The following is a 21,659-nucleotide window of genomic DNA, read 5'->3' on the forward strand; positions in this document are numbered from 1 at the left end:
AGCTATATTGCATAAGCCGTCTCAAAGAACCTCACTTGATTTGGGTCCATCGGCTGTTTGTGTCTCTGTAAGGCCGGCCCTTTGCCCCAAATATGTTACACAAATTACAGCACCCATAATGCACTGAGGCCACCCTCAGCTTTCCATGGTCTGTATGTGTTTGTGTGTGTTTCAGCCTCTGGATAGACGGTGTGCCTCTTTAGGACCTAATTTAGCATGCTTCATTCTGTGTTTCCATGCCAACCCCACTAGGTCAACCAATGGGAGGCTGGAGGAGGAGTTTAAAACCATGAGTGCCTTAATGAGCACACTCACGGTATACATGCTAATTAGGCCAACTATTACTTTAAATAGAAATTAAGTGGTTAATGTGTTGTAACAATGCTTGAATGTCATTTTGTGACCATTTTAGACACTAACAAATTGCTCGTCGACTCGCTGTTTGCATTTACCTGAGATGAACCAGTCAAGCAAAGAAAAAAATGATCAATACTGAATTTTCTGGCAGTAGATGCATGCTCATGGTCGATCTTGTTTTTGAGTTTCTGAGACATTTCAGAGGCTTTTCAGCTAAACTGGGAGCTGATTTATTAGCACAGCATGCCACAGTCATGGTGGTTTTTATCAAAGCTACTGTAATATAAATAAAAGACAGATTCCCTTGAGAGGTTTGATATAAATATCTAGTTACACTGCACCGCAGGGGCATTTTGCAGCCCTATATAAAAAGGTCATCGATTCCTGTGATGATGATGACAGAACAGTGCAGAAATAATGCTATGAGACTCAATATCCTGCATGATCGGGTTTTTACAGCCGGCGAAATATAACGTTCATGTTCAATAGACAAATCAACCTTAACATCACCAAATACGATTCACAATCAAAATGATTTATTCTTATTCATATTGAAAAATGTCATACGTCATTTTATAAAAACCTGTTGCATAGTTTTGACTAAAATTGTTCATACACAAAATATAAAATACTGAATTTATTTAAAATATATTTGAATTTTTGTTTGGTTTTCGAGGTTTGTGTTCCATACAGCGGACGACAGTTTGTGGATGAGTTATTAATATGACAGACACATCCGTCCGCTGAGAAGCATCCAGCAAAGGCAACAATTCATCTGCAACACTGTCAGCTCTGCAGTCTGTAAACAAACAGCTGGTCGCTTGTTGTCTTTCATTAGTCAAAGAATATACAGATCAAATAAATGGATTTTATAAAACATTTAAAAACAAAATTGTAAAAAAATCATTGTGTTCAAGATCATAAAACATGATTTCGTTTTTGCTTCAAAAAGCAAATCTAAAGCTTGATAATACATGTGCTTATAAATGCACATAACTGATATAGGAGCATTAGAAAATGTGGATGAATGACGCTCCACTCTCATTTATCTGAGTGAGCGAGGGCCGACCAGCCAGAGCATTACGTCATGTCAGTGCAATAACTCTGCACTGAGGACCTCTGCTGGTAAAAGTACACAATGAAACGCTGAGGAACATGTGGTGACGCAGTCCGTAACAGCATCACTGCCGCACAACATGGCCTCGTCATATCAGGCCAGCAGCCTCGACTGTAGGTAAAGGGAGCTAGCTGCACAGTGGTATGCATTAAACACAATATCATTGTGATTTGGGAAAATGTTCTACTTTCATTTGTAGAATATTAACTAAACTTTAAAATAATTTCTAACACTGAAATGTAAAAAGTGCCTGTAATCATTTCCTTCATAGATTAGAAGAAAAGCCCAAATAAGAGCTAACTGGAATGAGTGTGATGCAAACAGAGATGTATCTGGTTTAAAGGAAAACTGACATTCAGCCCTGCTTTAAATAATCAGACAACCCCAGCTTATACTGTTAGTCTGGCTGCAAAAATGCAGAAACAATACTCGACTAGCATTACTAGTTCCATCTGAATGTCTTTGTAAATTGTCCACTAATAACTAGTTACGTTGGTAAGATATTAGAACTGATGCTTTGGGACTGTAGGTCGGGTCGGCCAACATCTGAAAGCATTAGTGAGACTCAAAAATCTATGATATCTATGATATCTTACTAACAGGAGATTTTATTACTTATTATGTTTGTCTGTTAGCATGTGCAACCTTATTTTTCTTCTTCCTCTTCTCCTCTCTCTCCTTCACCCTTTTAATATTTGTTGTCTCGTTTTCTGTACCTCTCCTTCACAATTTGTTTTGCTTATGTGTATATTCATTTATAACTCTGCATGTGTGTTAAAACAAAAATCTAAATCAGTCAAAATATAGATATATAAACGTGCATTCTTGCCACCACAGATACAGAGGGATGATGAAATCTTGGAAAAATCAGCGAGAAGCTGTGACCCACTGATTCCGCCTGATGTACATAGTGAAGAAAAATTCAAAAGTTCAGTCTCACTAAGATACAGAATTGCTGAAAAGATGGACTCCAGAGAGGAGACAAGAGGAAGTAGGCAAATAAACTGACTCAGCTTCAGTTTTGAGAAAGTCGACACATGTGTATCTGTCATAGAGAAGCAGCATCTGTGTGTACCGTGGTTTGGAAGTGTTGCAGATGTTGGGTCTCCGCTCATTTAAAAGCTTCCCTGATCCCTGGAGTTTTGACGGAACAAAAGCTGATACAGAGAATGAAGCGAGCAGAGATTTAAAAATCGTAAAAGCAAAATTTCTGCAAGGGACACCTCAGCCACTCATGGTACATACAACATATTAAACAAAAAACTAAATAGCTTAATTGTGAAACTTGTATATCAGTTCTTTTGTTCTGTTATACATGATTACATTGTAAAGTGTCCTTCTGAGCATGTTGTAGGCTACAAGTACTACAAGTGTAAACTGTTAATTTATGTTGACCTGATGAAAATCCATCTCAGCTCCACGCGACGTGTGTTCTCTGTTATGCTGATTCGAGCAGAACGCTGTATACCCTCTCGTGTGGCACAATGTTTACCAGAGAAATCGAGCGGATCAGTTACACCATGAAATGCATGTGTCCTTCAGCGCCCGTAACCATAACATCCATCCAGATACGCATGGCCTCAGGCGACGGAGCCACCATGTAGTACACCCGATCGGGGGTCTTCACGCTGAAGGTCAGCGAGGGGTTGGGGCTCTTGGACGTGGAGGTGAGTGTAATTTTGAGGGAAAAAAAGGTGAAATAATAGCGAATAGGAGGGAGAGGGGTGAGGTTGTACACGCGTGGGAAGGAGAAAGATAAATGGAGGGAGAAAAGGGAAACAGATGTCAACAATGTTCAGCAAATATTAGGCATTCGTAGAGGATGCCACGTGCTAGAAAACACATACAGGCACACACACGTTGACATAAACTGACTTACTTTGTGCGCGTTCTTTAAATGGTCATAGTACACCTCCTCTATGGCTTGGAAGTAAATGACTCCTTTCATCTTGGTCTCGTGTTTGTCTGCAGTGGAGAATGTAAACAGGGCTGTTCAGGGACCAACAGCACAGATCAAAGCTCCGTCTCAGCGTCCAAAGCATGCCGGCATAGTTGAAAAGCGACATCACTGCTGGAAATACTTTTGTCTCACATTTTAATCTGCAGATTTTCATCACGGAGCTGAGAGGAAGTAGTTACTCACCTGCGTAGTAGGTGAGCGTCCTGCGATTCTGGTCGAAGACAAACCAGCGTTTCTTCCAGGTCTTGATCTTGCCGCCCATTTTGACCAGGAATCCTCGACACGTTTTATCAGTGATGGCCAGATGAAAGCAGGCGTCTGGGTTGTGTCCAGCTGCCTCGATATGGCCGTGAAGATCAAAGTCGTCTTTCCTTACAGGGAGGTACCGCGTCAGCAGCCGGGACTATGGAAACGGCAGTGGAATTGCAAAAACAGACGTAAACATTGTGTGCTACTTCGTTTAAGAAGTATTTACATGACATCAGTGGTGAACATTTTTTTTTTTTCCAGATTTAAACCAGATTCATTGTGAATACCTGCGATCTTTGTTTCTCCCTGAGCTTCACTTCTCTCTCTACAAGTCTCTGTCTCCTGCTCGTCTCCTCCTGCAGTCGTTTCTCCAGGTCCTCCCTTCTCCTGCGCTCCTCCTCCAGAGCCTGCCGGCGCATCTCCATCTCACGCTCCTGCACAGGTGTGGGTATGTGTGAGAGTCCATTACATCCATCAACAAACGAACACATCCGTATACACAGTAAAGGCATAAGCACAACATGCCCTTTTTTTTTGTCTGAAATTGCACTGAACTTCCCAGCGTCATACATTTTTTGGGAACTGTTGTGATTTTTTTGCTTTTTTTTTTGCATACTTCCCCGATTTGATGTGTGTGTGGTGTGTCACTCTAGCTTAGACATACTGCCAGCCGTTGTTTGCAGAAATAGGCTGTCTTCTTCTTGATGTGTGTTTCCAATAATAGCTAGCAGTGTATCAAACAGGACCACTGACATCCTGAAATACTACCTGAAAGTGATCCCGATAGTTCGTCAGTTCCTATATCAGTAGGTGAAACTCTCCTTGCTCTTATCTTGTTTTCAGCATTGGATGGACTTTTTCTTTGTTATATAAGTGAGAGGATTGTGAATTTATAAAATAATAACAATTTGACTCAGAGTTAAGTGTGCAAGGTGCAAGTGCAAGGTTTCTGTTCGTAATGTTTTTAAGGGACAGATTTAAAAAAAAATCATATGAAAATCACCAAATTGGTGTGCAAACTCCTTAAGTTTTGGTTAGGTTGGATTAATTACCCGAAACTCAAGGAGCCTCTGCTTCTCAACCTGGGCCTCTCTTAGCAAACGCTCCATCTCCTCGATCTTCGCCATATTGGATGTACTTGCGCTGATGGAAAATGTAAAAAACACAAGTTCTCAAATGCATGAGGAACCCGGTTTCTCTGAGAAAGGAGGAAAACCCTCCTTGTTTGTGGAGGACACAATCACCAGCCACTTTATTAGGTACATTGTAACATCTAATGTGATTTGCCATGAATTCTACTTTTACAAAGCTTATCAGTTTTCAAAAACAAAAGAATTCAACTTTATGGTTGCAGTTGGTGGTATTGTTGTAATGTGAGTGCATTATATTAAAAGGTGTTCCTAATATTCTGCCCCTCTCATTTACGTACGTAGAGTCACAAAATCTTAGGAGCACCTCTCAATATAACGCACTCCAGTTCAACGCTGCTGCAAACTATAACCTCAATAATAACCATGTAATTAAAACAGCAGACAGTGGCAATCAAAATTTAACATTATTATCAATAATAGAATGTCATATATGATATAGATTATATATAAATAAACACACATTTTAGTAAAAGAAATCTAGGTGATAAAAACACAGTCTAGTAACACCACGAGGTGGGACTTCCCTGATTGCAAACAGCCCCTCCTTGAAAATGACAAACCGAGCTTGTAGCTGGATTTGGTGATGTGCACTGTATGCAACTGTGAGAAAATCTCAATATAATGCAGATATGTTTGTCTCTGATGTGACACAAATACAGCCGATGACAGCCTCTTCAAAAACACTTCCTCTTTCTCTTTCTCTTCAAAATATCTTTTTCTGAACATCCTCTGCAAATCCTCTTCTAAAAATATAACTCCTCATCTTGCAATTCATACTTTCTCTGTCTACACTTTCCAAAGGAACCTTTCATCTGTTTGTCTCTAACCTGGAGATGTTGTCTGGGGAGCAGGCGGAGAAGCTGGTCTCCAGGCTGTCAGAGCTGTCCACGCTGACAGTGTCTGAGGCCTGGCTGTTGTCCGGGTACGAGAAGGACTCCAAGAACACGTTGGGCTCGGAGACCATCCTGCTGCAGAAGTCGCTTCCTCTCTGTCTGTCCTCATTCATGTGCGCATGGCTGTTGCTTGCTGACAGTAGAGATGAAACAAAATACTCTCAGCATGCATGAGCTAAATGTCAAATGTCATCAGCAGAGTTTAAATGTATTAACTAATTGGCAAAGTGGAATAGCATCTTCATCATAATTCTATATAATCTGCTTGCCTGCCCCATCAGGACAGAGGAAACCAGAGTCACCATCTACTGTGTTAAACTGTGGGTAGTTTGTTGAAGTGCTGTCAAGTCGTCTAATCATCTAGAAAACACTTCATGAATACATAACAAATCTGTCTGGTGAATGCTGCAGTATTTAACATCATACTTTTCTTCCTTTCAAATGAGTTTCTCAAAACCTCATTACATGACATGTCGAAGGAATGAAACAAGGTCACATGTCAAAGGACTGTACCGCCATTAGCAATGAAGATACTTTGGATGTGGTGATTGGTTTGAGCGAGCTGCACAAACAAGTAATTTGCCTCAAAATCACAGATTCCTATCTTCTGGAATGTAATTCTGTTCAGACAAACATTTACTCTTTCATATCAGATCTGGACTAAATGCAGCTCCCTTTGTGCACCACTACAGAATTCCCTGCCCTGATTCATCCATATCGCCTGAGGTTATGAAGCTGCTCACACACAGTATAGACTTGATGCAGACAAGAAGCGACGGTCCGCCACTCTGACTCACTCTTGGGCATGCGGCGGGTGCTCAGGTCCCGGGGGGAGAAGCTGAAGCCTGGTGAGATGACGCTGCCACAGCTGGAGCTTTGGGACAGAGGAAGGTGGGCCTGAAGAGGAAACATTCAACCTCTGTCATTCTCAGAGTGCTTCATGAGCTGGATGGGTGTTGCAATGCTGAGTATTCCTGTTTGGGTGGATCACTTCTCTCGGGACAAAATGTTCTGGATACAAATAATGAGGGCAATGAAATCTCCATCATCTGCAGTCCAGAATGAGCCTCATTATTTTGAAACTGTTTTTCAAAAGTCTGGATTATTCTTACTTTAAAGGAGAGAAATAATAATAGATCAATGGGCCTTTTGAAGAAATTACAAATGCCCTCTAGTCCGATTTTAAAACATTCAGTTTGATTATACTGCATCCAACCTTTAATGTCTGCCAAGATTGAAAAAAAAAAAAAAAAAAGACCTTGGGAGGGAGTGTGCGTCCCAGGGATCTGCCGTAAGACGTGAGGAGCTGCTGACTCCTCTTGTGAGGTAGGCTGTCTACCGGCTGGGAGGAGTTTTCTTTGCTGCCGCTGCTCCGTCTCCTTTCCTTCAGAGATTGCAAGTGCTGTCGTGATCACAGAAATCAGAGGAATCACAAAGGATAAACTAAGCACGACTTCTCCTCGGAGACACTGAGACTGTTGTCATTAATTTGTGTGAGGAGCACTCTGCTGGTGGAAATATAAATTGCTGCAGTAACTGATACCCACCTCTGTGATGGCTCCAGGGTTGTTAGAGAACGTCTGCCCCTCAGACAACTCTGCATATTTTCCTTCCAGAGATGCCAGTTTCTCTCTCTCCTGCAGACATCGGGATAGTATGTTCAAGTAAATAAATGTAAATATTCACAAGATCAGCGTGCAAAGAATGCGCTTACCTTCTGAAGCATGACCAGCAAATTGTTTTTCTCCCTCTGGAAGTTCTCTCTTTCTTGCTGAGCCTGTAAAGTAATCTGTGACGACTGTTTCTTCAGCGTCATGATTCTTTCCTGTGACAATAAATAGTACAATATCACGACACAATATCAACTTTGCATCAGGCAAAGTAATGCTGTCGTGTTAGTGGAGGTGTTTTATTAAGAAGCAGCAGAGTGAACAATTGCAAAAATCTATTTGTGCGAGATTTTGTTTTTGTTTTTCTACAACTCAAATCTTCTTCGCACATCCATCCTCAACATCCTCACCCTGCTGCAGCCGCCTCTCTGTGGCTTTTCCATTTATGAATAATCTATTAACTAGTTATGTCTTCAATTCTATGCAAATAGTGTTTCATGCTTACCATTGCTGGTATTGTTGTGTCTTGTTATTAGTTCATGCTTTGTGCAGCATACCTCACAAATGTGTAGCTTTATATCATGCACAACCTGTAATAAAAAATTAATGACAACAAACCACAATGGAGTGACTGAAAAAAAAAGAACATCTAAAATGATCACCTGAATAACCTTTTTAAAAATGATCTTATGTGATTCTATGGCAGTGTTATTCATTTACTTGATAAAACTTTTCCCAGAATTCTCAGATAACAATCTTGGTAATTAAGAAAAAGAGGGCAATTTTGATAATACTAGAAAACTTGAAGTAGGAATCAAAGTCTAGACACACAAAGTCTATTTCTTAAATGAAAATAGGATTATCCCGGTGGGCCAACAAACTGAGACCTAAGAGCAAGAAAAAGAGGCCGATGGTCTGGGACCATTAAGATAAAATGTGCTGGAATGAACATGCCCTGGAATGTCTATACTAATACTAAACCATAAGACAACACATATTTCAGATCCTCTCAAAAGTTGAATTCTCTTAGAATGCTCCAAAAATACCGACACTGGAACTTCTACTGTTAATATTTCTGTCTGAAAATAAAAAAGTGAAGCGGTGCCAGCGCTAACTGCGGTGTTAAACATGCACGACATGCTACATGCACGCTTAGAAAACCTCACTCGTTTGTACCTTGCGTGTGACGGTAAGACGCTGATACTCTGCCATCTCTCGCAGCAGCTCCTGGTTCTGATTCTCTTTTTCCTCTCCCTGATTAATTTCTTTCTCCAGTTTCTGAAACTCCAAGTCCTCCAAACTTTGTGTCTGCTCCTCAGTCTCCTGAGAAACATATAACAATACTCCAATTAGAAGGTTAAAACACATGAATAGATTTGAATATACTCTTTAAGAATTGTCATAATTAACAATTAAGAGAGAATTGAACTGACTATGTGCTAATGAGCGATATACTGTGTAACAGCACTGTATATGCTATTGTGCACAAAGTGTTAAGTTTCATGTCCTTCTAAATGATATCAGGTCTCAGGTGATTTTAGTTGTCAACCAAATTGAAGTCAGATGTGCAAACAATTTGTTTTACACGTGGTAACTATTTGGGCCCCTTCCCTAATGTGAATTTAAGGGGTACCAGGGTCGAAACAGAAGTTGCGAAGGGATCCAGGATTACAGAAAACAAGGTCAAGAGGAATAATAAGGGACGGAACAAATTGGGTGGAAAAGAAAAAAACAGACCGTACAGGTGAAAAATGAGAACTGAGGTTTTCCTGTGAGTTTTGGCGCTCACTGCTAACAAGAGCTAATTCTGGAGAACAGAAGAATAAACAGTATTGTCGAGTTGGTTAAGGTTTTCTTCAAACTAGTTTGTCAGAGGAATATTCCCGCAGAGAACGTCAGCTAACAGGTCCAGATTTAGAAACACAACATGTTTTTATTACATTGTTTGGCGATGCCTTTCAGCTTATTTGGTCCGGTCTTTCAGAGGACCTTTTAAGCTGCTTTGCAGATCCCATTTGTGATGAACCTTGGTCCAGTTTTGTAAGCATTTCCTCTTGCAAACATAATTTGTTTGTTTGGTTTTACTGGAACTCCACTGAACCCATTTTCAAGGAAGGTGTGGTTAAACTGAACTGATCCCTGAGAGTCTGCCTGAGCTGTGGCTTTATCGTCTCTGCGTGTCAACACACTCAATCCTGATGAAGCATTCCCTCATATACCTCTTTCTACTGAATGAAAGGACAAACCAGCAAAGGTGAGAGGTTATATATATTCTTATCACCTGTGACTTCTCAGTGTGACTCTTCTTCTCACTGCTATGAATCTTCTGCTTAAGCTGGTCCAGAAGCTCCTTTTCTCTCTGCAGCTGGGCCATCTCTGACCCCTGTTCCCCCTCCAGCAAGGCACACTCCACCTCCATCTGCAGGAAACAGCAGCGCAGAGTTAAAAACCCTCAGAAATGTATCGTCTTATATGCGATTACTATTATCTTAGGGTGTGTTATCGTTTATCATTATTAGCATCAGATGAATGAAACACTTAATAGATAATCAAACAGAGTAAGACAGACAGAAGAACCCAGCAACTCAATACTTTGAACTTAAACACAACTGAGCATCTGACGGCTCACTTTGTCAGCTTTACTGCGGTGAGCTTGAGTGATAACTCCTGCAGAGTGCTTTGGTTATCATGAGGTCATCGGTGTATCTGACACCAGATAAGAACAAACACCATCAAGCTGCTCTGGAGTCCGGTTTGTGTTTATATGCTGCGCTCTACCTCTCGGACCGACTCCTCCATCTGGTTGTCCAGGTCTTTGATCTTCTGCTCCAGCTCCTCTATGTTGTTCAGCACCTGAATCCTCTCTTCCTCTATCTGCGTTACCTCCTGTTTCAGCTGCATGCTCTCCAAAACCTGCAGTGACACCAGGAATGCATTTAAATGCTTGGCTCTAAAGTGTGTACACATACTGTACATTACACAAATCCACAGACACGCTGCACAGAAAAAAAAAAAAATCCCCATCATAAAGTTTATTGGCAGTAGCTTCTCTCTGGGATTGTGTTATTCAGGCTTTCGGATAGTTATTTTAACACGAGAATCTGCTTTTTCAATGCGTCCAGTGTGTCGTTAATCGCATTCGCCAGCCAGTGGAATCGTTTTTTGTTTTTTTTCTGAATTAGACGATGGCAGCTGCCGTTTTAACTCATCCACAGCTGGATCACTGACAGCAGGATTCTTTTCCACTTGCTGTAATGGAAATTTCTATCTGTGCACTCTACTGCCAGTCGTGCCAAAGTACTCCCACATCTATCTGCATCAGTCTTACAATCATTCATTCATTCTCCTGTGTGGGTGCATTTAAGAGATCCTGTATCAGGTACTCTTCCATACAGGATTCAGGAGGATTGTTTTTGAGGTCAGCACCTCATGTGGCGAGCAGCTCTAGGATTTATAATTTCCCAGGCGGGTTGTGAGCGCTCGTTCTTCCTGCACAGACTGCTCTGAGGAATGCAGGAAAGGGTATTTAGGGTCTTTAAAACCCTGTCACATTTGACACTTTACAGGCGTGATGGTGTCAGCTCGGAAATCTAACTTCTATCAGCTCCAGGTGTGTTTGAAAATTCTGTCTCTGACATAAAACAAGGACAAGCTGATTACCTGTGCTGATGTGTTAACTACTTTTTCATTTTTCACAACGTCCTCCATCCATTTAGCCCCAGCGTATAGTCCAAAACATCTGGAGAAACGCAAGCCCTCTCCATGCATATACACTAGCATTCTTCCACTCGCACACACCCACAGATGTGCGTGCACACACTCACACATGCACACGCTAATTCTCCGTGGGATAAAGTCATTTCCTGCCCCCCTTCTCCTCCTCCGTGAAGCGTTTGAATGGCTGAGTGCTGAAACAAAACGAGGGCTTCTTCATTAAAACCAGACACACCGCTAGGTTGTTACTGCACTGGAGTGGAAAAAAAGGCTGAAGTCTTACAGACAGTAAGTTACTCCACAGCGTGAGCAGGGAGAAAGCGGAGGAGGTCGCCTCACTGGGATCTAAAAATCACAATATTTGATATATCTGATAGATTTAACCATGTTCATTCAATCCTCAGTATAGTATGTGTGGCAAGGCTTCCCACTTTGACACATCTTAAAAACTTGTCAAAGGTCAAATCGTAGCTGTGAGGAGATTCTGTGCAACTGTGATTTGTCTGTTTATCCGCCTGAACAACCCACATAAACAGGAAATGTACAAAGTGCTAACCGCACGCAATTACATAACAACACCTCTGACTAAAAGCCCAAAGGTTTACAGGAATCTACATCCACCTAAAGAAGTTTAGATGTCAGATAATACAGTGGAAGACAAACCATCATGTGATGGATCAGCATGTGAGTCAGCGCCTGCCCAAGACAGATGTTTGCACTTTTCATCCAGACCAGTCCAGTTTGAATTAAATTTGGCTAAACTTGTCATCGGATGTATCCAAATTTCGTTTTTTGAGACGGATGAAATCCCATCAAACCCCAAATCTAGGGGGAAAATGGCTACAGTATTTACAGTATATTTAACAAAATGTTATGTAATCTGCACTAGATTTTAAAAGTTCTCTGGAAATGTGAAGAGGAAATGGAAACATTTCCCCTGATGATATTTTAAAAAGGTAAACAAACAAACATCAACAGGCTATCAGCAGTGTGATAAACTGCATTCCAGAGGAGGGGTGTGTCTCATTTGACTTTACTACAGCTCCGTCCTCTCTTTCTTTCTTTAAAACCATTGTGTCTCAGGGAGTAACCAAGAGAATGCGATGAGAGGATGGGAAGAAGGAAGATTTGAGATGGACAAGATGTGGGAAAGGACACATTCATTCGAGATGATTCAGCCCTAATCAGAAGCTTCGCATCCCAAAACCAGACTTAAAGTTTAACAAGCCGTTCTCACGGCAGACATTTTGACTTGTCACAGTGAGAAACAGAGGTATTACCCACAACAGTCACATGCCTCTGTCCTGCTCAATTGTCCCAGTGAGTCACACAAGCAAGCACAACGCCAGCACCATAACACTGAAGCAGCTACATTCAGATGTACTTAATCGTATTTATTGCACCTGCGCTAATTTACAATGTAATAATAGTGCCAAAAAGTTCATTACTTAAGTTCACTAACCTTTTTTCCTCCATAGCATTAAACCCACTGTACACTTTCTGCCCGGCGCCAGAGCTAGCCAAGCAGTCAGAGTTAGCTGCTAGCTAAGGGGTAATGTGGTGAAGCATTTAGCCGCTAACTATGAAGATCCAAAGTTCCGTTCAAAGTTAATGGAGACACAAAAAGGATTTAATTTAGAGTGAATATCGGACGTTCTTCAAGACGCCAAAGAAAACACTCCAAACAAAGGTAGCTAACTGTATGCTAACACATTAGCTAATAAGTTAGCATGGTGTGTTTGTTAGTTTATCCTCCATGTTCCTACAAGCTCCAACCAATATTAGGTAAGTAAGGTCACATTCATTAGACCTGAGTGTTTTTTGTCACCTGCAGCTTGTTTTACTGATTATTCGGAGGTGAACTTCTTACCAGTGACATCAGCTTATATTAAATTAGTTACTGGAAATATAAGCATGACAAACACCCAAAATAACATCTCTGCTATGGAGCTCCGAAAGTCATACTAGGTGATTTTTTTTTCTTCACTTGTGTGCACAATTATTTTGAAATAGTATGACAATAACGTGATTTTACAATATATGGTTGCCTAGTTGTAATATTGCAATTGTATTATTGAAAAAATCAGCCAGAATAACAAAAGAATATGTTAGAATTAATGGATACAATGAGCAGTGAGTATTTTTAGATATCTTGTATTGGTGTTATTTAAAGAGAAGAGGATGTTATGGAAGCCTGTTTGCACAAGTTAGAGAAAAGAAAGATACAACTAAGCATGATGAAAAAAAGTATTCCTATGGCAGGTGATAATTGTGAGAAAAAAAGTTCAAATTATGAGATATAAAGTCATAATTATGAGATAAAGAGTTATGATTGTGAGAAAACAGTCATAATATGAGACAAAAGGTTTGAATTATGAGATATAAAGTCGTAATTATGAGATAAAGAGTTATCATCATGAGAAAAAGGTCATAATATGAGATAAAAGGTTTCAATTATGAGATTGAAAAGTCATAATTTTGAGGGTAAAAAGTCACAATTAACATTAATCTAATAATTCTGGCTTTTTGCAACTTGTTCTGCTAATGATACAGTTACCAGACTATAACAAAACCTTACAATAATTGATCATATTTGACAGTGATTTAATTCAATTCACAAGTCTTACTCGTAATTTGTCAGTATTCAGTTTTATCCTCCTGACCTGACGTTCACATGGATCGTGAACTGGGTGGAACTCACTTTGGCTCTGTGGTGGGTGGAGGGTGAGGGAGCGCTGCTGTTCAGGCTGATAGCAGGCGAGTGGGATCTGGCGTCTCTGTAGAGGCTCTGCTGACGCTGGCTGACCTGCTGCTCCTCGGCGAGCTGGAAGTCTCTGGCTTTGCCCCCGAAGCAGCTCTCCGGAGCGGTGCTGCTCGGGGAGTCGGAGAACACTGACTCATCGTCTGACACCTGCAGCTTCTCCAGCTCCTTATTGATCTTCTGCAGGTCAGAAACAGCTGAGCCCGCAGGCTCTCGCTCCACGTGGCCCAACTCAGTGCACAGGTTTAAGATGGTCTCTAGACGCTGGCACTCCTGCGGACAGGTCATCCATACTTAATTATTCTACAACGTTTGATTTATTTCCCTGACAAGCATGTTAAGAGGTTGTTAAGGTTGTATAAAAGTGGAGGAAATCGGTTAAAAACAAAACTCACCAGTCTTTGCACTTTCTGCTCCCTGAGTCGTTCATCCCTCTGGTGCTGGTGATAGTCTCTCAGCTCCTCTTTGCCATTCAAAGAGCTGATGCTGCCCACTCTCTGTCCTGCACCCAACCCACCCTTCCCAAAGGACAGCCTCCTCTCTCCAAAGCTCAAATCTAAACCTGTACCATCCATGTCGACACCAAGGGAGCTCAGAGAGGCCAGGCTGGCCCTCCTGGGGGTGCAGGGCATGCTGGCTGGTACTGTCACATCTGGAGGCTGCTCCAGAGAGGAGAGACTACGCCGCGGCCCTGCCGAGCCCACTCCTCTGTGGGAGCCCACTGAGTGCCGAGATGGTAGCGACAGAGCAGGGGGGTCGGCAGCGTTGTGAAGCCGTGGCAGAGAGCGACTGTGCAGCCCCAGGCTGTTGAGGGAGCCGGTGGAGTATTTCCTCTGCCGGGAGTCTCCTCCAGCTTTGCCCTGAGAATAGAGCCTGCGACCCATGCGAGGGCTGGACGGCACGCTGGCTGCTCCACTTTTGACCCTGGGAGAACGAGGTAGGGGCTGCCCATAGGAGGAGAGCAGAGAGCTTCCATCTGTTGCGCTGGAGAGGAGCAGACTGTCTTGTGACTGGTGGCGAGAGTGGGAATGGCGGAGCAAGCCATTGGGGCTCAGCTGGCGTTCACCTTGGCGAGGCGATGGAGGCACGCTGCTGCTGGTCATGTAGGAGAAAGTTCTGGAGGCGGATGGAGGCCGGTCGCTATTGCTGAGGACTGACAGTGGCCTTGATGGCTGGGATCCAGGTACACTGAGGTACTTACGGTTGCACTCAGCTGCCCTCAAGCTGGCCTCCAGGGCACTCTTCCTGCGCTGAAGCGTCTCCATCAGCTCCTGTAGCTCTGCCTTAGAGCGGGAGCCCCTCAGCACCGTCCCACCCACCGAGCCACTGCCGCTGTGCTCAATCTTCACACAGTCTGCAACAGAGAGAAAGTCAGAGCATGAAATCCTGCCTCTATCTGGACTACGTAATGGTTTTAATGGTACTTTTTTACGAAGCACCAGCTCAGCTTGGAGGAGCGGTATCGCACTTGTGCTGAGTGAAGAGGGGAAAACCGGCGAAGAATGTACGCTCGTACAGTTCTGAGCCCAATACAAACATTGGCGCAATCAGTGGTTAAGCTTCTTCTAAAAATGGAAGAATGCCGGTGGACCAAGACAAGCAAGAATGCATCGTAGTCTCAACTGCAAGAGAGATCCTGAGACCACCCTCCAATATCTAAGCAGTGTGACGACTGTGTCCTGAGTCACGGGTGGCTGGACGAGTTCATGTGACATTGAAGAATGTCCACCTCCTGTTTTATTAATTACCTGATGGCTTTCAGAATGACAGAGTCTGCTGGGCTAAATAAAACTCTGAATAACTAACTCCAGATCTAGACCAGAGCTAATTTCCCTTGGAGGGCGAAAAAATGTAAACTTAATGGTGGACCACGACTAAAAGCGTCGTATTGCGAAGATGCAAAATGGGCTGTACGGAAGCCCCGAGAGACAAAATAATTCTGGTGAGCCGAGTCTGACCTAAATTGTTTTCTCTCCTGTGTTTATGACTTAAGAACAGGCCTCCATGTCACCAGAATCCCAAAGGAATTATTGTCGGATATGTGTCACTCTGCCAGCAGTGCTCAGATTATAAAAACCTTTGCGTTTTTTCTGCTGATCATTATTGAAAATATAGGCCAGAAGTCTGTTCCAAGCGGCAAGTTTGACTAAAACGCATCAATGCCTGATGCAGAAAGAGCTGCTCCAGGTTCCAGGTCAAGAAACATCATCCAGCTAAAATGATCTTGTTTATTGTCACTTGCAATCAGATATTAGATGTGAAATCTATAACGGCAGATTACTGTGAGCTCCACTGCTAAATAAGCCAATTAAAGTGATTAGTGTCATCTAAATATAACTAGAAAACAAAAGTGTATCTTGAAAGTTGTCCTACCTGAGCCGTAGCCCAGAGTGGCGACGGCGCTCCTTTGAGGAAGCATGCTGTTCATCACACTGACCTCCTTTCTCTGATTCAGTCTGAGGATGCAGGAATTAGCAGAGCCCTGTGCGCTTTGTTCCCTAAGAAGAAGAAGAAGAAGAAGAAGAAGAAGAAATCAATGTGAAACTCACAAACATGACAAGACTGTAGAGATATGTCAACACTGTTTGTAGCATTGTATCACAACACAGCAGCGTATTTCAACAGAGAAACAAATGATTTACAGCACATCACGGGACGGTGAATCCATCAACTCATCCTATGAAAACTCTGCAACAATACCTCAATTCAAGCAGATATTTCACATGTGCATATTTAAACAGAAAGGAAAAAAAACTTTCCTGAAGACTAAGTAGGAAAACAGATCCAGAGGAAACTTTTTATGCCTGGCTCAGAGTCCCCAATAAAAACCATGTCTGAAAAGCAGCGCTCTGCGCCTTTAATTGATCTTTTAGCCCCAAACTTATGACCGGTCCGTTAAAGTATTCCCTCAGAGCCCCAGACTCACTGAGACAGCAGCCAGAGGTAGAGGTTGAAGCCGGGTAAATGTGGACCTGGATTAGCCTGAGGAAGTTTCCTGCAGCTCATGGTGAAACCATTAACTGAGAATTGGTCCCTATGTAAACACTATTTAACAATCTTACACTGAATGAGTAAAAATTAGAGCTACAACGATTAGTCGATTAGGCCACCAAAAGAAAAGAAAACACCAACTACACCAATTTGCTGCTTGCTGGATTTGATTGTTATTTACGTTGGTAAATGAAGAGTTTGGAGTGCTGGTTGGACAAAAGAAACAAATTGAGGACGTCATCTTGGGCTTTTGGACATTGTGAATAAGCCTTTTTCACAATTTTTTTACATTTCAGAGAAAACAATGAGTCACAATCAGCAGGTTAAGTGATGACAAATATAATCGTGAGCTGCAGCCATAGATTAAATATGACATGTTTGCAAGTTACAGGCCTGTAACTATTGTTAATATAAACTATTAACAATAGTTAATAGTGTAACTAACTATTGTTACTATTTCATATTAAAAAATAAAAAATGTATTCAGGTGCAATATGTAAGAATTGGCCACCTGTTAAATTCATAATCAAAACAAATAAGTGGACATCATGTCACTCGAGTTTCTGCTACAGCAACTGCGGATAACTGTAGCTGCCATTAGCTAGTTAGCTCAGTTAGCCATACATGTTGTGGACTGCAATGGGAGCTCAGAGCATTGAGGGAATTTGCGCCACTTGCAAAGGAGCTTTGGGCCAGGAGGACATGAATTATATTTTTTATGATATTTTGTTGATAAAACTACATCATCTTTGAATGTTTTCATCTCATATTCTTACATGTTGCACCTTTGGGACTCTTGGGGAATTTTAATGTGGCGATCATGAAAATTGCACTTATACAGCCTCCAAGTATTTCTGTGCAGATGTTGCCCAGACACTGCATTAAGAAAGCCTTGCTCTCCTCTAACAGAAAAAAAACTGCTAAAAGAAATAAATACATCAAATACAACTATTATATACATCGTCAGGCCCCGAAACGCCATGACATAACTCAGAAAGATCAGACCTAGTGAGGATATAATGGGGTCTAGTGATACAACAGTGGGGATTTTTTAAAAGTCAGACTGTTTCCTGAATCCACAGACAGCGTATACACACTCACACATGCACACACTGCAGAGGAAGACAGAGATGGCTGATCCAAGACTTTCTGGTCCTGCTGTCTGGAGAGAGAGAGAGAGAGAGAGAGAGAGGGCCTACAGGAAGTAGGGTATCCTTTTACACAGTCACCCAATCAATCAGCGTGAGTTCATTCTCCAGACCGCCTGAAAAGTGGGGAGGGGGGGGAGAAAAGCCCCAGCCTCATGTCAAGAGGCAACAGTTTTTTACTGCATCAGCCAGACTTCAGGCCGGGAGGGTAGTGAAGATCACAAACACAGAGGGATGTAAACAGTTTGAGGAATGGCCACTGATAACATGTTTCCATCCAATGTGTGGCAACACTGAAGACAAACGCTCAGACGTTGCGTAACGCTCAAACTGCCGTCGCCTCACTCGTCGCACTCGTTGTTCAGACAGACACAGTATTTAGCTTTAAAATCCAATCTGGCAAGCAGCATGATTGTTTTCTCCATTAATCATCAGCTCTGTTCGTTTTAGAAAATAGCGGGAAATCATACAAAAACTTGGAGAAGAGCAGCAAGAAGCGTTGGCATTGTCGCATTCACACACACTGCACAAACACACACACACACACACACACACACACAGGCAGGGATGCAGTCAACAGTTTGAAGACTGACTGGTGACCACTGCTGGCTGTCATCCACCTATTTGAATGGCTGTGTCATTTTGCAGCAATGTTAAGTGAGTGGATGTGACTTTTCAAGTGAGATCCGCCACCTTTTACCCTCTGAACACAGCCAACAGATGACCGTGACAGCTCAAAATCCACTCGCTTGACCTTTTTGGCACATTTCTTGAGCAACAGTGCAACAGTTATTTGCCTCAAGTCCAATTATTTCCTTCTGGCATTTGGCTTTTTTTTTTTTTGTAATTGCATTCACATGTTTGACAGCTCTGCCTCAACAATGCACTTATTTCACTCCAGTTGAGTCTTGCATAGCATTGTAAATCAGACAAAATGCAGCTTTCCTGGAGCATCACTGCTTTTTTTTTTATCGACTAGGGCTGAACGTGTAAAAAGATAAAACTTACCTCTGCTTTCGGTCCCATTCACATAGTTGCTCCTGAGTTTTTTTGGTGTGTCTGCTGCTCCTGAAGCCGAAGTCCTCCCTCCCTCTCTCCTCTACTCTCTCTGTATGAAACAGCAGAGTAAAGTCTTCCCATGACAAAGGCTCAGACAGGAGACCCTCTCCCCTTCTCTCCCCTCGTCTCCCCTCCCACCTCAACTCTCTGCTCAGACTCTCCTCCTCCTCCTCCTCCTCCTCATGAGGGAGAGGGGGGGAGAGGAGTGTGTTTACTTTGCAGCATCTGGCTGGATTGCTGCCCCTCCCTGGTTAGATAAAGAATTGCCCTTGCAAGGAAAATCAAAGGAGAAGGAAGGAATGTAGGAAGCGTTATCACCCCTATTAGCCTTAATTGCAGTGTCTCGTAACGAAGGAGTATGCGTAACGCCCGTCTAACTAACCGAGATTTCTTGTTCCTTCTGTAGCTGATTCTGACCTCTGACCTCGCAGTGATCAATACTCTCCAGTATCAGGTTTCCATTGTGTCATGTTCCAGCGTGCACGTAGTAGACACAGGGTTCGATGGAATGACTGCAGATCTGTGGCTCTCGTGTGAAAAGTCTAATCTCCCCCCCCCCCGAAACACTCATAGACCGTACTGTCTGCCAGGGCAACAGTTTTCCTGACGTCTGGCCAACTGAGTTCGCAGAGGAGAAACAAAACAAAAGCTCTCACCGGTCCTCGCACAGAAAAGTCTTCCCACAATGTGTGTTTTTCTATGGGAGAAAGAGCAGACATCAGTGCGAAAAAGTTGTGAAAAAAGAAAAAAATGTTGACTCTCAGATTGTTGTTACAGCAGTATGTGGAGGCGGGAGGAGGCCCCCATCCCCACGTTGGAAACAGAGCCAACCTCACTCCCCCTTTTTAAACCATGCAGGCAAAGCGTAATAAAGAAAAAGAGACATTACACATACTACAGCATTGAGCATATCTAATATCCTGATCATCATTTGATCTAAGGTTTTTGCTTTTTTTTTTTATGTAAACTTATCAGTATGCGGGCATAAAAGGAGTGAATCGAATGTGGAGGGTTTCAGAGAGTAGAATGAATGAGACGTTACTCTGGAAAAACCCCTGAATCCCACTGCACACTGAAAATGTTGGACCATCCTGCAAAAAAAACTCCAATTACATCATAGGGAGAGGGTGGAGGGGGGGTGTGGAGTGCAGCCTGGCCGAGATGATTACTTCCAGACTCAGAGCTGGGGTCTTTGTCATAAAAACACACACACACACACACACACACACACACACACGTCAAGTCCGTCTACTGCGCTCTTTAATTCTTCGCAAAAATCAAATGACACGTAGAACTGGGACATCTTAAATTCATCGGCAACGCAAAACGTTAATTGTCGTAGAGCGCTGGAATGTTTCTCCACTTCCTGTCCGGGAAAGGTATTAGAGATTTTTTAAAGTAAGCCCGCACAGAGAGTTCGCTGCAAACTGTTGCACATGTATGCATTTTTTTGGACTGAAATCATGCGCTTGCGAGTGAAGGACTTGGAAAAAGTTGGGAAGAGATGGAAGAAAAAACCTCGGTGTCAGATTGTGGGAGTGGGTGTGTGATCGACTGTGGTAATCGTCGGGAGGTCTGAGTCACGGCGTGAGGAGTCTCGAGTGTCTCGCCCAATCGTGAGGGGCCAAAATGTATTTGGGTTTTCAATTTGAAGGTGTGAAATGTGGATTAGTTGTGCTTGTTTTTTTTGCTGATCTCTCAGTGTGATAAGTCCAGTTCAACTTGACTTTAACGGTCTAGTGAAAAGGATTGTTTCGGAGGCTCAGTAAGCAGAAATGGAACATAATATTCATAATTTGGTTGCCAATAGTGTAAAATCACCTGAAACTAAGAATAACCTAGTCCCATAGCCATTTTGTGGAGTTCCCACCATAGTTGATCTCCATAACTAAAACCTAATTAGCAGGACGTAGGCCTTAATACGAATACAACCCACATCACAGCTGTTAGTCAGGGTTTATCTAGACAATCAAATACTAGGCCTATTAATTTGAAAAATGGCTTTAGGAACAACACAAACCACAAACAAGATGTTTCAATCTTCGTTACGCCTCTGAGCCTGTAATTAAACGGGCTGTGGTGTCGTCTCGACATCTGTCCGGATGTCTTTGGGCAGTGTCGTGTTTGTGTAGACAATGTTATCACGTCCCTACAGACCTTTAGTGGTTTTCTTGCAGGTTATTTAACCCTAGTAAACAATATAAAAAGTAAATCACGGCTGACGTCGCCTCTGTTGCTCTAGTAAATAAGAAGAAACCTTCCAAGATGGATGCTGGTCTTATACCAGCTGACCCATATGAAACCTTCAGTTCTAAACGTAAACTGAAAATATACTACATCTTGCAAAACAAAATATCTAGCATAAATACTCATAATAGATAATGAATAGCTCCTGCACTATCATCAGATGGTCCACAATATTATTAAGTTTGTTTTCCAACTTCATGTGTAACTTATAATAACAGTAATGATTGCTGCATTCTTTATTGAGGCACTCCAACATCAGGGCCCTGATATTGTATGTACTGACACCATGGCACAGTTAAAGGAAACGCAGCCCTCATTAATGGTAGCATTTTCTCCTTGTCATTTTCTGACTATTACTCTGTTTGCTGATGCACATGGTGATATAATAAATGCTGACAGAGA

The 21,659-nt window shown here is 42.3% G+C and overlaps 1 protein-coding gene across 1 annotated transcript; it reads right to left on the reverse strand.

The window, feature by feature from the left end:
- Nucleotides 1-871: 871 nt before the first annotated feature.
- Nucleotides 872-19,115, reverse strand: phldb2a (pleckstrin homology-like domain, family B, member 2a). Its single transcript, XM_030437836.1, has 17 exons — nucleotides 18,960-19,115; nucleotides 16,186-16,310; nucleotides 14,208-15,166; nucleotides 13,753-14,085; nucleotides 10,116-10,250; nucleotides 9,619-9,756; nucleotides 8,514-8,660; nucleotides 7,442-7,552; nucleotides 7,275-7,364; nucleotides 6,986-7,129; nucleotides 6,525-6,624; nucleotides 5,662-5,860; nucleotides 4,736-4,826; nucleotides 3,971-4,117; nucleotides 3,618-3,837; nucleotides 3,354-3,439; nucleotides 872-3,128 (listed from the first exon to the last, which is right to left on the reverse strand). The coding sequence occupies exons 2-17, from the start codon at nucleotides 16,238-16,240 to the stop codon at nucleotides 2,988-2,990; spliced, it is 3,096 nt and encodes a 1,031-aa protein (XP_030293696.1). The 5' UTR covers nucleotides 16,241-16,310; nucleotides 18,960-19,115; the 3' UTR covers nucleotides 872-2,987.
- Between the last annotated feature and the right edge of the window lie 2,544 nt (nucleotides 19,116-21,659).

This window comes from Sparus aurata, chromosome 13 (genome assembly GCF_900880675.1).
Source record: "Sparus aurata chromosome 13, fSpaAur1.1, whole genome shotgun sequence".
Lineage (NCBI taxonomy): Eukaryota > Metazoa > Chordata > Actinopteri > Spariformes > Sparidae > Sparus > Sparus aurata.

Excerpts from the sequence above, each read along its gene's own strand:
- phldb2a (XM_030437836.1), bottom strand. The coding sequence starts at position 16,240 with ATGAACAGCATGCTTCCTCAAAGGAGCGCCGTCGCCACTCTGGGCTAC. Across the intron at positions 15,167-16,185 it reads CACTCTGGGCTACGGCTCAG|ACTGTGTGAAGATTGAGCAC; the intron begins GTAGGACAACTT and ends TCTCTGTTGCAG. Across the intron at positions 9,757-10,115 it reads TGGAGGAGTCGGTCCGAGAG|ATGGAGGTGGAGTGTGCCTT; the intron begins GTAGAGCGCAGC and ends TGTTTCCTGCAG.